Source organism: Pyxicephalus adspersus, chromosome 3 (assembly GCF_032062135.1).
Source record: "Pyxicephalus adspersus chromosome 3, UCB_Pads_2.0, whole genome shotgun sequence".
Taxonomy (NCBI): domain Eukaryota; kingdom Metazoa; phylum Chordata; class Amphibia; order Anura; family Pyxicephalidae; genus Pyxicephalus; species Pyxicephalus adspersus.
Window position 1 is genome coordinate 35852597 of NC_092860.1, and position 14604 is coordinate 35867200.

Sequence of the window (14604 nt, forward strand, 5' to 3'; positions counted from 1 at the left end):
TCGTCGTCCAATCCGATCCGTCGGTCCGGTCGTTCGTTTCCAGCGACTTTCCTCGTTTGTCGGCGTCGTTGGTTACTTTTTTACGAACGATTTTTTGCCCAATCGATCGTTCGTCGTTCGATTGGAACGATAAAAATTGGAAGTGTGTACGCACCTTAAAACCTTGACTCGGAGGTGATACAATCATGTTAATCCTTACGCTTTTTTCAGTTTGCAGATTTCCAACACAGATCGGCCTCTCACCTTGTGACTTAGTACAGAGTCACAATGTACAGAATGATCATTGAATGGGAGGATACTGAGGAAATATTCCTATATAAATATTTATTTGCTGTATGTTTTGACATGTCAGTAATTTATGCTACTGTATGTTTATTTATAGGATTATAGTTGAGATCTTTGTACTGTATTTTCTGTTACTATTTCCTTTGTAAATATTAAAAAGTCCAATAAGCAGAAAAGAACCTCACCTATAAAAGTCTCTAACCTGGGATTTTAAGGACAGATTTCTCATGACCAAAGTCTGAGGTTCTCTCTGATATCTCCAAAAACAAATATCAGTTTTGGATGGACTATGGGTAAGTTTAAAAATAGTTTTCGCCTTCTTTTTTCTTCCACATGACCCTCTAAAGCTTAAAACCGAATTATAGTCCGATATAAACAAATCTAATGAATGCAGCTTTCTGTTCATGAATACATCCTTAAATGTATTTTCCTTTCTCATTCATTGACTGGCAAAGTTTGAGAAGTTTGGCCACCTAGGTGAAGGTTTTGTACCCAGTATCCTATTCCTGCAGGCAGCAGAGTAATTCAATCATGAGGAAATAAATAATAATAAAAAAGAATCAATAAAACAGAAAACAGATTTTATGGCGGTCAAAGTTTAGTAAATTCATTATACATACATCTCTTTGTAAGGTAGAACATGTACACTGAAGCTGCACAAATCTTGTTCCTGCTTCTGAAAGTGAGTGATTTTGTTTTGTACTTACTTTTTTTTCTTGCTTGTGCCAGGAAATTTGCTTGTCATTTTCAAAAGGCTAGTCTACATTTTGATCTCATTTAGGGAAATTGTTTTCCTTCCCTTTTTAGAAGTAAAATATGTTGTTCTTTTGTTTCAGTTTAGCCACTCCAACCTCCAATTTCATTTTTCATAATTGTGTGCTTACATTATTGGTTTCAGCATGAACATAAAAGTACTTCCTAGAGCATTGACCAATTCCATCATTATTTCCCTTTCTCATGTTCTAATTCCACTTTAGATTTGTCTGCAGCCCAAATACTAAAACAGAAAGGTTAAAAAAAAAAAAAAAAGATAATCATTCAACTGAGGGGGATTTAAAGGCCCATTCAATTTAATATGTAGGTTGTCTATATTGAAAATTTAACATCTATCGTCTAGTTTGTGGGCTTGGCTGCAGGCACCACATGATAATGTTTACTCATGTAAATTCACCTGCACAGACATTTGAATTTAAACAAGCCCTATTCTTTTGGCTATAGAAAAGAGCCTTTAGACAACTAAAGAACACTTCTTTAAAAAACAACCTCTACCAAGCACAACCAATGGGGATTGGGGGAGTGGATACTACAAATCCTACTTTCTAATACAATATATAAAATACTGTTCGGAGCAGGTTTTGCATACCATGTAGGCCATTGTTTCCAAACCAGAGTTCCAGGGATCCCTGGATTTCCTCCAGAGGTTGCCAGGGGTTTCTTGAGCCATCAGCAATTTGTGCCTCCCGGGTCAGTTACCAAGGACACCAATGATTTTCTTGGCTATCTTGCAGAGGTGGCATTCTTCGTCTCTGCATCTCATAACTGCTTAAAAGTTGAATTTTTATTTTTTTTTGTCAGGGGAGAAGAGAATGAACAGTGGATTCATTTGAGGAATGAGGAGAGGGGGAGGATGGGGAGGGAGGAAAGGGCTGCAGGAGGAAAAGCGAACAATAAATGGGATGAAAAACTCACATTAAATGAAAATCTGTACTAACATATATAATGCTTATAATTAAACCTTATACAACACTACAAAAAATATAGTGCAAAATCGGGTTATGTAGGCAGAAGAAGAGTAAAGAAGATGGCAGCTCCATTTTTTTTTTTTTTCCGCTTTACCAGTTTTACTTTACAGGAATTCATGAGGTATTTGAACTAATTGGCTATTGAAGGGAGAGTCTTTGTGTATCCAATTTGCCATAATATATTTTTTAGCTGCTAAGAGACAAAAATGTCCAAAACCAGGTGATGTTGACGATATACCTGAGGAAAAACAATGAAATAAAGCAGCACACGGTATATTCTCTCCAAGAAATGTGAGCAATGTTTTTCATGTAATGAAACTTGGTTCCAAAATTGCAGTATGACAGAGCAATACCATAAAGGATGTTTAAGACTACTCTTTGAATTCAAAATGTTTCAGGCAGTTATCCCAGCTGAAGTGTTGTAATGGTTGTCTATTTACTTTATTAAATACATTTAAAGTTTACTGAAATTCCTGTGCATACCTATCTCTAGATAACAGGTAAAGTTTTTTTTATTGTTTTTTTTCTATGATGGAACAGCCATATGTTCATGGAGAGGGACATTATTAGCAGTCATTCATAGCTAATTTTATGAATTAAGACAATAGTGAGTACATAGATTCCACATATAGGTTTGTTTCAGGTGACTGTTTTCTAAAAGACCTTCGAAATAATAACCTTTGAATTTTTCCCTCCCTTTTTTCCTTTTTATATAAAATAGGAAGTGAATGATATCCTCAAAAGAGTGTCTTAGAAGCAGCCGTTGCACATTTACATGTCATTTTTTTCTCTCTCAGTGAATTGTAGATTCACATTTGCATACTTTGTATATGCAAAAATAACTTTATCTCCCCCCCCCCCCACACACACACACACACACACACACACACACACACACGTCTGCAACTCATTACTGAAATTTTATGTTTTTTGGTTTCACAATAGGAGTGACGTGTTGGCAATAAATTTGGGAAAAATTGAGGAATAGAGTTTTCAAAGTTTCTATTACTTTTTGATTGTATTTTTCATTCTTTCACACATTTGTGTATTCTCAAATTTTGTGCTCGTCACCTAAGGAGGCGTGAGAAGACCAGTCTCCCTCAGATATAGGTAGGGCATTTGCAGAGCAGGAAAATGCATATAGTATGTTTTTTATAATCTTCCATAGACTTCAACAAACTTTGATCCGATACTCGGGCAGCAGCAGCACATACTTGTGAATCAGATCCACTGTAAACAATAGAAGTCATTTTTGTTTTGATGCATTAGGACACGTGCAATAGGACCTTAAACTTACAGAATTGTGTTTTATGAATATGTATGCCTTGTTAGGTTATATTCTTACATACATACTAAAGCAAATTAAAGTATGCAGCAGCTCAGACCAAAACTGAATGTACTCATTGCCCGTTGTTTGTTTGTTTCTTTGTTAGTAGTAGTTGGTTAGTAGTTAGTAGCAAAAAATGAAAAAGAACCTTACATATTATTCAAGATGGTTATACACCTTCATTCACGTTTTTTTTTTTTTTTTTTTTTTTTTTTTTTTTGAAAGGCTTTTTGATAACATTAAAATGAAATCTGACTGGCCAGGACAGAGCAGGGCAAATGCAGAAAGCTTGAGATTGTGCTTCAGTAGGATTTACACATTTAAGTTTTTTATTGAAAATGAATACAAATTAAAAGTATTGTGTGATTGGAGTCGTTTTGTATATCTTTTACAGAAGCAAACACTGGGCTACATGGATTGTGGTTTAAGGGCACCTAGACGCCAGGGGGCTGCATCCAGTTGCCCATACTATGAAAAAACGTGATGGCACCGCCAAAGCTTTTTTCGAGCTTATAGGAACTCACTATTATCCTCTACTGCCTCCTCCCCCCATGGACCTTGATCTGATTGTGCCCATATAGATGGCTGCACCCCTTTCCTTTTTACCTCTTCCACAGTGCCTAAATGGGTTAAGACTGAGCTATATTGACATGGAAAAAGCTACTGATGATTTTTTTTTTCATTTTAATACCATTGTCTAGACTTGTCTAGGTAAATAATGAAAACATACATGTATCAATTCCTGTGCCTCTAGTGAATTATGAAGTGGCATGCATTTATCCTTTTGCACATAATTTCTTCATATGGAGTACTAGCCACAAATTTCTGTCTCCCTGCTGTAACCACTGGAAAATTCTGAAGAATCAAAACACCATCACTTTTCTGGAAGGGCGTGTTCACACTGTAGTGCAATAAAACACTCCCGCATGCTGCAGTGCATTGTGGTGCTATTCAGTTTGAATGGTACCCCAGTGTTTTTAAAGAATGCATGTTCTGTCCAGTGCACAGCAAAGCAAATGTGGCATGAACAGGCTTCGAGGTGTAAAAGTTTCCCTTCTTCCTCTCCCCAATCCTATACATAGTGGTTCATTACTGTGTGTAAAGCTGGACAGGATGAGAAAACCTCTGCAACATTGGAAAGTGTCAGTGTTTGGACTAATAAGAAAAGCCCACCATTTGGACTCCTTTTTCTTGGTCTATTAATGTGATTACACCAGTCACATACTGTCACATACACCAGTCACATACTGAGTTTATTTGGAGTACAATGAAACCACTGCTGAGATTCTGGTTGTGTGGACATGCTTTTACTTGTGTCAGTACAGCACAAATAGACATGGTTTTGATTGTGTCAATATAGTATAAAGGGTTTTTGATTGTGTGATTACAGTACTGAATATCTCTGAAAACATGCTTTCAGTTGTTTTGGTATGTCCTAGCATGTTTGTATGTCACGTTTCGGGTAATAAAGTAATAATTGTGTTTCTGGTCTATACAGTTGTGCTCATAGGTTTACATACTCTTGACAGAATTTGTAAGAAGATACATCAGGCAAAACACATTTCAATCACTTTTACCGGGATCTAAATTAAACTATAGGTTATCACAGAATACCATAAAAAAAACAAAACAGCAATAAGGTAAAAACTGTTTGCCTCTCAGTTTCAGGTTTGTATATTATTAGTTTTTATTGTTGTGTATTGCCCTCTTTGGCAACAATAAAATGGCAAGCAGTCTTTTGTTGTAGTTGTGGATGGAGTCCTATAATTTTCTCAAGTGGTAAAGCTGTCAGTTTGTTTTGGCAAAACACCTTCTGGTGTCTAGTAAATTCTTTGGTTGTCCTGCTTGAACTGCACGTTTGTGAACTCCACAAAGTGGTAAGTGATATTAAGATCAGGAGACTTGTAATGGCCATTCATGCAACTTCACTTTTTTTCCTGCTGTAGGCACTAATTGATTTGGCTCCGTGGTTTGGATGATTGTCATTTTAGAAGATCCAAAGTGTCCCATGCACAGCTTCCAAACTGATAAATTCAAGTTGTCTTCCAATATTTTTTGACTAATATCTTTTAACTTTCTTTCTGACATGCTGGTTACATCTTTTTATCAATTTTCACTAAATTACCCCCAGAACATCATAGATCGCCCTCCATGCTTCACAGGAGGGATAGTGTACTTTCAGTCGTAGGTCTTGTTGCATTCTCTCCAAACAAAACATTACATTTTAGTCTTGTGACTAAAGAACTTTGTTCCAGAAGTTTTGAGGTTGTCTACATGCTGTTTAACATACTGTAAGCGGACTGTTTTTTTAGTTTTGTTTTTTTAAAGGCTTTTATTTTGCAACTGAAACATTGTGCTTTTTTGTTTAACTACATCCTTTTTTTGTGCATCTGGAAAAAGAAACACACACAGTTATTGATTACAATAAAGGAAGGTACAGGTCTGGGCATGCTGCCTTAAAGTGTCTCACTTTGAAAATTGGCAATTAAGTTGGTGTTTATTGCAGAAAGGGACAAGTGATATCCATTCTGTTATAATGTTTTTTATCTGCCTGATTGCTGTCTAGCTGTTAATGTTGAATGTTTGTCACCAGGGATAACCCACAAGTCCTGGCTTTCCTTGTGCTCGTTGGGACTGAATGGACTCCTGTGCACCTGTGCGGGAGTTACATCATCCCAACCTGGCCATTCAAAATGGCCAAAGGTAAAAATGTGGAAAGGAAGAGAGAAAAAGATGGCAGGGCAAAATGTAAGAACGTGGAAGAGAAAAAGATAGCAGTGCCTGCGACAGAACAGGAAAGTATTGACAGAGTTTAGTTATACTTAATTTACCCTTAATTGGAATGAATCTCCGCTTGTGTGAATATTTTCAGCCCCAGCACTCAAGTTTATGTAAACAGTTTGTCAGGCCCATGTAGTTGATTTCATCTATCCTTATGAGTTATAGGTTAGTACATTAATTTGTCTGTGCAAACTTCATAAATGAAAGGAAAATTTTGATTAATTCTATTTTCCAACAGTGCCAAATATTTCACTTTTTCTTCCAATTTCTTTGTGTATGGTAAACTAGGTACAAGTTAGCTGACCAACAGGGAAAAAAAAGTGTAAACCAGGCCCGGGGTATACATTGTGCCTATTGGGAATTGACAAAAGCAGCAGTGCAGAAATTGTGTTGCAGAAAAGCTGTTTGTGCATTTGTTTCGCTGTGTATTAGTCATTGCTTCTATCTTGCTAATTATTCTGAGCAACTTTTGGGGCTAGCTGCACGTAGGCACAGCGAAGGTCTGCCAAGAACTATTACATTGCGTAAGACTGTAAAATCTGCATATATCGCAAAGCAGTTTCTGTCTGTGACCTGCCACACCCAGGTGAATTTAAAATGATGTTTTAGACTTTGGATTTATTTTTACTATTTTTTTTTCTTTTAACATCAAAGTAGCAATTGGTGTGCAGTGTTATCAACACACTATATTACTTGCCCTGTATTGCACAACCTATCTGAAATACACAACACATAAATGTCTAAAAAGTATAGATATAGATATTTTGCACAGTATGTAACAAAATTTTTTTTTAAAAATACCCCAAAACTACCCACTGCATTTAGGCTTGTTGGGAACAATAAATATTTGTCAAATATTTTCTACTAAAAATTATTCTACTCGTGATCCTATAATGCAAATTTTTCCACACTATTTGTGTATGCAATCAAGGGATTTATTTAAAATAAAAAAAAATAATGTGACATTAAAATTGTATAACTATTTTGTATTACTTTATGATATAATTATAGGGGTGTTTTTTTTTATTTTACAGGTGTGACACCAGTTTATTTTAACCTTTTTGCATTGATGAATGAGACTGACAGAATATGGTATCCACCTAATCATATCTTCCTTGTGGATGAGACAAGCAAGCAAATTGTTAAATTTCGAGTAAGGTATGTATTTTACGGTTGGTTGGTGCACTTTGCGCCACGTAAGAATAACTGCTTATGGTTTGTAAAATGTAACTTTACCCAAACCAGTGGATATATGTGAGATTATCACCTAGTTCACCTACTATAAAGGCCCCTGTTTAGTCGGTTCCTGTTCTTTCCCTGTTTATCCGTTTTCAGTGCTGTCTCCCAAATATTTCTGTGTTGTCAGCCTGGCACACAGACTTTTGAAGAATACTACAAGTGTCGCTATCTATACACATTATGGGGATTTGTTCTCGTTATCAGTAAAGCAACCCTGAGAAACCCCATGTCTGGATTTCGTGTATTTAGACATGGAGTGGCTGCAGAAGATCAGCGACATAGAAATGCAGCACACTATGCATTAGGGTGAACACAAGAAAATTGTTTCATACACTTTGGCAAATTTATGCTATACAGTTAGGGTTCACTTTTACTTTAAATGTTATATTTCACATAAATAAACAAAGTATACACAAGAATTGAAGAAGTATTGAGTACAAAAAGATTGGCTCTGACCGTCATCATGTCATTTACACTTAAGATTAAGGTGGTATGGGTCCCTTAATGCCACGTGCATTGTAATTGTTTGTGTCCGCAGAAAGTCAAACGGACCCCATCAGTGGAATAAGGGGGTCAAGCCAGGTTATGTAATAGGCATATAAGCCTGCGTCATATAATTATAGCCTTTTAAAACAGGGGTCCCCAAACGTCCGCCGCGGCCGTCTGACAGGTGCGCTGCAAAAGCACAGAGACCAGTGGTGGTCTGCGGCTCTGGCCCATGCACCCGCCAGCGGCGCCAGGAGAAGGACCCAGCTTGGAGGGGCGCACCGGCCAAAGCCATGGACCATGTCTCCCGTACGGATCACAGGGGGCGGTGGGCAAGTTGTGTCTCTAGGCAGGTTTTGGCATTATGACGTCACCCTGTGTTCGACGAGCTGCAAAAGGTTGAGGACCACTGTTTTAAAACATTGAAACGTTTTTGGTAGATTGGCACTTGGCTGCTTTTTCCACATATATGCAATTTATATGGCTGTAGATCCTCTTTTTTATAGACTTGTTTGAAAGGAGAGGACCACCCTTTGCTAGTTTAGCTGAAATAGATGCCATGGTAGCTTTTTATAAATGAGTTGCCTGGCTCATATGCTGATCTATTGGTTGAAATACCTTGAGTTGCCTTTGCAGAGCAAGTATACAAATCATTACATTCGGGGAAAAAAAAGTTCTTTTTCAGCATTCTTGGCTCTTATTGGATAATGAGTAAGCAGCAACACACTAATACGAGGGGGTGCTGAGAAGTTTTGCCCAGAAAGAAGAGAGCCAGAGTTATGAAATAACACATTTATTCAACATATTCCCCCCTGAAACTGATGCACTTGGTACAGCGTAGTTGCACCTTTTCCTGGACCATTTAAATAAAAGTTCTTTGGTTGGACCGCAAACCAGCTCTCAGCAGCATATTTGACGTCACAAGTGTCCTCAAAACGTTGCCCCTTCAGGTGTTTCTTCAAATTCGGGAACAGATAATAGTCCGAAGGGGCCAGGTCAGGTGAGTGGAGGGGATGGTGGACGAATTGGAAACCCAGGTTGTTCGATTTTGGAAGCCACAACGTTGAACGTGTGCCCAGGTGCATTGTCCTGCGAAAAAAAGGGTCCCTTTGGTCAACTTTTCACGGTGTTTCATCTTAATTGCCTCCTTCAGCTGGTCCAGGACATTAGCTTAATACTGTCTGGACGCCATGACTTTTTTGGCCGATTTCTAGGTTCGGAACTTCTTCGGCCACAGGGACCCGCTGTAGGGCCATTCTTTTGACTGTTCCTTGGTTTCAGGATCATGGATGTGGAGCCAGGTTTCATCCTCAGACACTAACCTGGCCAAAAAGTCCTATGCAGCTTCAAAATGGGCCAAAACGGCTTTGGATGCTTTCACTCGGCCCTTCTGATCTCTGTTCAAACATTTCAGCACCCACTTTGCTGAAAGCTTGCGTATGTCTAGGATAGTGGTGATAACAAACCCAACACGCTCCCGTATCTTTTTTGCGGATATTCACCGTTCTGTTGGGGGGCGCCCACTGCAGGGCTCATCTTCAACCGTGAAATGCCCAGTCTTGAAACAAGATATCCAGGTTTTGACAGTGCTGTAGGAAGGACACTTCTCTCCCAGTGTTTGTGACATCTCAGTGTGAATGTCCTTTGCTGACTTTCCCTAGAGAAACAAAAACTTCATGATGCCCGTAACTCCGACTATGTGAAACTTGCTTGTGCCTCTGCCATCACAGCTTCTCACTAAAACAAAAAACAGTTTTAAGAATTGCAAAGACCTGATATTTGCACAGTTACATACTAAGATATTAGGCTGTCATATGCCCTCACACTAGTTTTTTTTATTTAATCTGGAAGGGGGCAAAGCCAGGAACTTCTCAGCACCCCCTTGTAATATAATGCCTGTGAACAGATAATATTGGACTGTATATTGTACATGCGGCTGGCCTTTCACTGTTCACCGTCTTATGAATTTAAGATAGTTGTTCTTAAATAAACAACTTAATAAGTTTAGGTTACCTTGAAATTCAACATTCATCTCTCTCTCTTTCCTGTTTGAACTCCTGATCTTCTTACTTGTTCTGGACCAGTTAAGTCATTGGATCAGGACGACAGCTAGGTAATTGGAACTTTCAATAGGAAAGGTCAGCAGAAAGAAACAATCAGGAGTTGGTGAAACATGCTGGACAAGGTCCACTAAAGTAATGTTATTTGAAGCACAGTTGTGTCTCTAAAGGTACTCCTAGAGTTTAGACTAAAGTTGAACTCCAGGCAGGTATAACAGACAAACCTTCATGCAGCTATCTATTTAAAAAATATGGTATTTTTTTAATGCAAACAGTGTAAGCATTTTAATAAGGAAGTTGTATTACCCTCTTGCAGTCCCTGTATAGGAAGGCTCAGACTGGGGGAAAAAAGGCCAATCAGTTATGTTGCTGTACCAAGAGTGTTCCAATAGAGGCCCCAGTGGCAAACAGATGAGCTCATCAAATTGCATTTTTAAGGACAGAAATATTTTTTGCAGTTTTTATTTAGCTGTTTGCCTGGAGTTTAGGACCCATACTTCTAGAGTCACAAGCAACTTAGACAAAAACGAAAAAAAAAACATCTTCCTCATTTAGAGACAGGGTTTATGTTCTCTAGTGTGTAAAAGATATATCAATTCTAAAAGAGAGAAACCCAATGGCATTTTTATTACTTCCTAGCCTTTAAAAGTAACATTGATTTTATTTAAAAACTATGTTCTTAACAGAAATGGCAAAATTTAAATCTAAACTGGAAAGAAAATGACTTAAGTAAGGTTACTTTTTTTCAGTACAAATGTGTGACATATTTTACAAGCAGGACGTTGAGGATGTATTAATATCGGAATATCATATTTTTTGTTTGAATGTAAGAGAGCTCTGTGTGGAATAAGGAAACCTTGTTCTGGTCTGTTTAGTAGAGAGGTCATCTGGATCAGGTGAATAGCATGAAACAGCAAGCACTTTTTTTATGCAGCTTTCCTATGTAAATGGAGAGCAGGGAATGCAAGTTTTCTCATTCCTCCAGGCATTCAAGGTTCACGAGTTCCCTGTTAAAGTGGAACACCAACTATATAGCTAAATTCACAGCTGAAATGCATTTATGCAAACTCTTTGCCTAAAAACGTGTAATTCTTTGTAGTCACTTTCTATTACTTTACCCCAGCCTCCTTGCATGAGTAGGATAACTAATTTTCACTTTTGAAACTTTTTTTTTTATAAAGCTTTCTTTTTACCACAAAATGAGACAAAAATACAAAACAATATGACAATTGCAGCCCTAGAAAGGAACACAAATAAAGTCTGTATAAAACAATACCTTAGACAGAGTCCTTAAAACTAAAAAGGTTACATGACTGGTAAAAGGAGAACAAAAACAAAAAACGTGGATTCTGAGTAATGTTTATAATCTGGTGAGTTAAGAAACTGTTACACACATACCAAGACATATAATATTGGGTGTGAGTACTTACAGGTGAGTTCTTCCATATGCATGATCTCTTTCACTTTGTGCAACCCCTTTTCACTTTGCACCTCCAGAAAAGGTGGATATACAATCTAGCTGCTGTAACAAGAGGTCTAGAAATAGATTTTTTTTATATTTCTTTAGAGGTATACAATTATGGGAAGTAGGAAGAATGCCGGATCAAGGGGTACATGAAAAATCCATAATCTTTTGGTCAATCCTCACCACTGTTCTTTAATATGGTTGTGGAACAGGGCAAGACCAAAACTTATGGAGCCTCTGTCCGATTCCTCTGGATTTATTTTATGGATTATCTCCGGTGTTCTGTACTATCCAGCCACAATCTTTAAACCCAACTACTGAAACCTATTGCTAATAGAATCCTTGTAAGTCTAGACAAGGAATTTGTCTTTGTGCTCTTAAAATAGATTCCCAAATCTATCTCCCAGGCCCTCAAAAAATGGTTGTAAATAATTTGGCGTCGTGCCATTGAGTAGTGAGTATATACTTGAGTGTGTTGCTCACTATGCCACAACCATCACAAAGAGATTCAAATTTAGTCAGGGCTCTAGAATACTCTTTCGCCTGTGGGAGAGATCTAGGAAAATGTAGCAATTCTAGGGTTCTCAAACAGTGTAGCCTGAAAGGGTTCTCCAAAGACCTCAGATCAGAGTCCTCAAACTAGCACTGGCGCTGTAGCAAGTGTCGAGCTCAAAATAGACGTGAGGCTGGGGGGAAAAAGCTGATTCCCAACTATTGGTTACAGCGGAAAAGGACTGGGGAGATAGAGGTGCCACCAAAAGTGTCTTTGACAGATTCCCAGAGTTGTGCCAACAGTGGGATGTCTTTCAGGGCAGAGCGTCCAAAGGGACATCGACATAATAAACATAAATTGGCACCATCATTCAGTGTAGTGGAGCCTGCCTGCCAGCCTTCATATCCTATATTGGGGACTTTTTCTAAAGAGGTCTTAAACTTTTTGCACATCTGACAAGTAATTCACTGCATATTTATTACCAGCCATATTTACACCTAATTGCAAAGCTTATGTAATCCATCTGGCAAAAAGGAAATATTTAGTTTATTGTGTTGTTAATTGCAGTGTTTACTAATTAATTTAAAGTAAGATTGTTGTAACTGAACTGTTGGAATCTTTTAGAAATCTGTGGTTTGGCTGGAATCAGGAAGCACATTTTTGTAGATTGCCTTCTAAAACCAGACAATAGTTGCTTCCTCAAAGCTAACCCTTGAAAGATTTTTGTTATTTTTTTTCTTATGTTAAAGGGGGTTTTCTGTATGAAGAATGATATACATCATTTTGTGCTGTGGTAAAGGAATGTGTAATTAAATACATTTCTGAATAAGTTGGTAATCTTATAATCTTTGATTTTACAGGTTTTATTTCCCACAATGGTACAGCAATGGAAGCAGCAGAGCTTTTCGCTATGGGATTTCAAGGGGCTCTGAAAGCCCAATTTTAGATGACTTTGTTATGTCCTATTTGTTTGCTCAGGTAAGAGTGCAGGCTTTGCGCTTTCCATACATTAGCGTTTTGCGTTTTTTTTTTTTTCTTGTTCTCATTTGGTTTTGTGTGTTTTAGCATTTTGTTATCCGCTTAACTCCTTCATCTCTACAAAAAGGTGCATCATTGTTAATAAACATGGTCTAATTAGTTTCATGAACTGTAAGGATCATTGACTAATTATAGAGTGTAAACAGGTGTGACAGCTGGTGTTTCTGGATTTAGGTATCTTTGTCATTATCTACCCTTGTTACTTGACTGTAATGGATGAGGGAATAGAGACCATACTCTATACAAATATACTTATGTATATATAGATACACACATATATATAAACATTCACACACACTTGCGTGTGTTTTGTGACTGTGTTTCTAAATTGTTGCATAACAAAACAATATTTTATGGCTGTTTCCTCTTCAAGCTCAGATTTGCCACTCCCTGTGAATAGTACAATATTATAGTAACCATTTATATTCACAGTAGTGTTGCTCTCCAAGGTCCATGAACATATATCTGTATTTCAGTTGCTACAAAGCATTTAAGAAATTGATGGAAAGTAATATGAGCAGAAAGCCTAAAATAGCACATATCCCACTGGGAGTTGTGTACAGAATGAGATTGTTTACAAAAATTGTTTGTCTATTCAGTGCTGTGTATACATTAGTTGGTCAGTACATCACATAAATATGTCCACTCGTTTCTAATTATGTAAACATTATCTTTTTCATTTTCATGACCTTTTAGCTTTCCCTGTTTACAAGATATAGTCTTCTATTTAGTTGTTCCTTCCTTCCATCCAGTAAGTTTTTTTTTTTTATTTTTTTTATTTTTTTTTTTTTTTAATTTAGTAGAACATTTGTACTACACATGTTGCATCATCAGTTAAGGCCAGGGCAGCCCTATTGTTGGGTACAAAGATTTGCCTGCTAAAAGCTACCCACTGTGGTCATAGACAGATTAGTGCTTTTTTTTATTTTTTTTCCTCCCCTGGGCTGGCTACCTTGTGCCACCCCCTCCCTCCCAACTGCCTTGAAAGAAGGTTGTTAAGGCCATGTTCAGACTGGCTATGAGGTTGCAGTGTGTTTACAGGTTGCTTCTACCAGAGAACATCTGCATTGGGGTAGGCGCTACATATAGCCTCTATAGTGGCAGCATCATAGAGAATGAACAAGAGTGGCAGCGAGAGGTTCAGTACCAGAGAGGGCCCGCTGTCAAGTATGCAAATATTGGTTCTTTAGGAACCAGCACTGTGGTTCTAGTGACCGAGCCATGAGCAGGACAGAACTGTTGGATCATGAGGCAGCTCTGAGAGAGATAAAGGCAAGGTAAAAGGAGCAACCTCTAGTGGCCATGCTGACCTAGGCCATGGCCTGGGTAGCCAATTCAGAAATCTGGTCCTGACTGTATTGGTGACAAGGGCAGCCAATGAGCAAAGGGGGGGGGGGGGGGATTTGGATGGAGGTTGAAATTGGTAAATGTAGAGTGCAAATGGGCGAAAGAATCATGACAACATATTGCTCTGTCCTAGACAGCCTTTGATCTAAACTTACAAATGGCATGGTGCCAGTTATAGGTACAGTGACAGTTATATACAAATCATTTTAAAAATGTGATATTTTTTTCAAACATTTGTCCTGGTTTTGTTTTGTAAAATACAGATAAAAAAAAGAAAGGAAGGAGGTGCTACCGTTTCAGTTTATATTTTGAGATCTGGGCACCTTGTTTTATCACCATGT

General features: G+C 37.9%; 1 protein-coding gene across 2 annotated transcripts in view; it reads left to right on the plus strand.

The window, feature by feature from the left end:
• The window catches only part of JAK2 (Janus kinase 2), a 99920-nt gene that overhangs the window by 36266 nt on the left and 49050 nt on the right, over positions 1-14604 (plus strand). For both annotated transcript variants that reach the window (XM_072404221.1, XM_072404220.1), the window contains 2 exons: positions 7170-7293; positions 12739-12856. In XM_072404221.1, coding sequence (XP_072260322.1) covers positions 7170-7293; positions 12739-12856 — 242 coding nt within the window. The remainder of the gene's footprint in view (positions 1-7169; positions 7294-12738; positions 12857-14604) is intronic.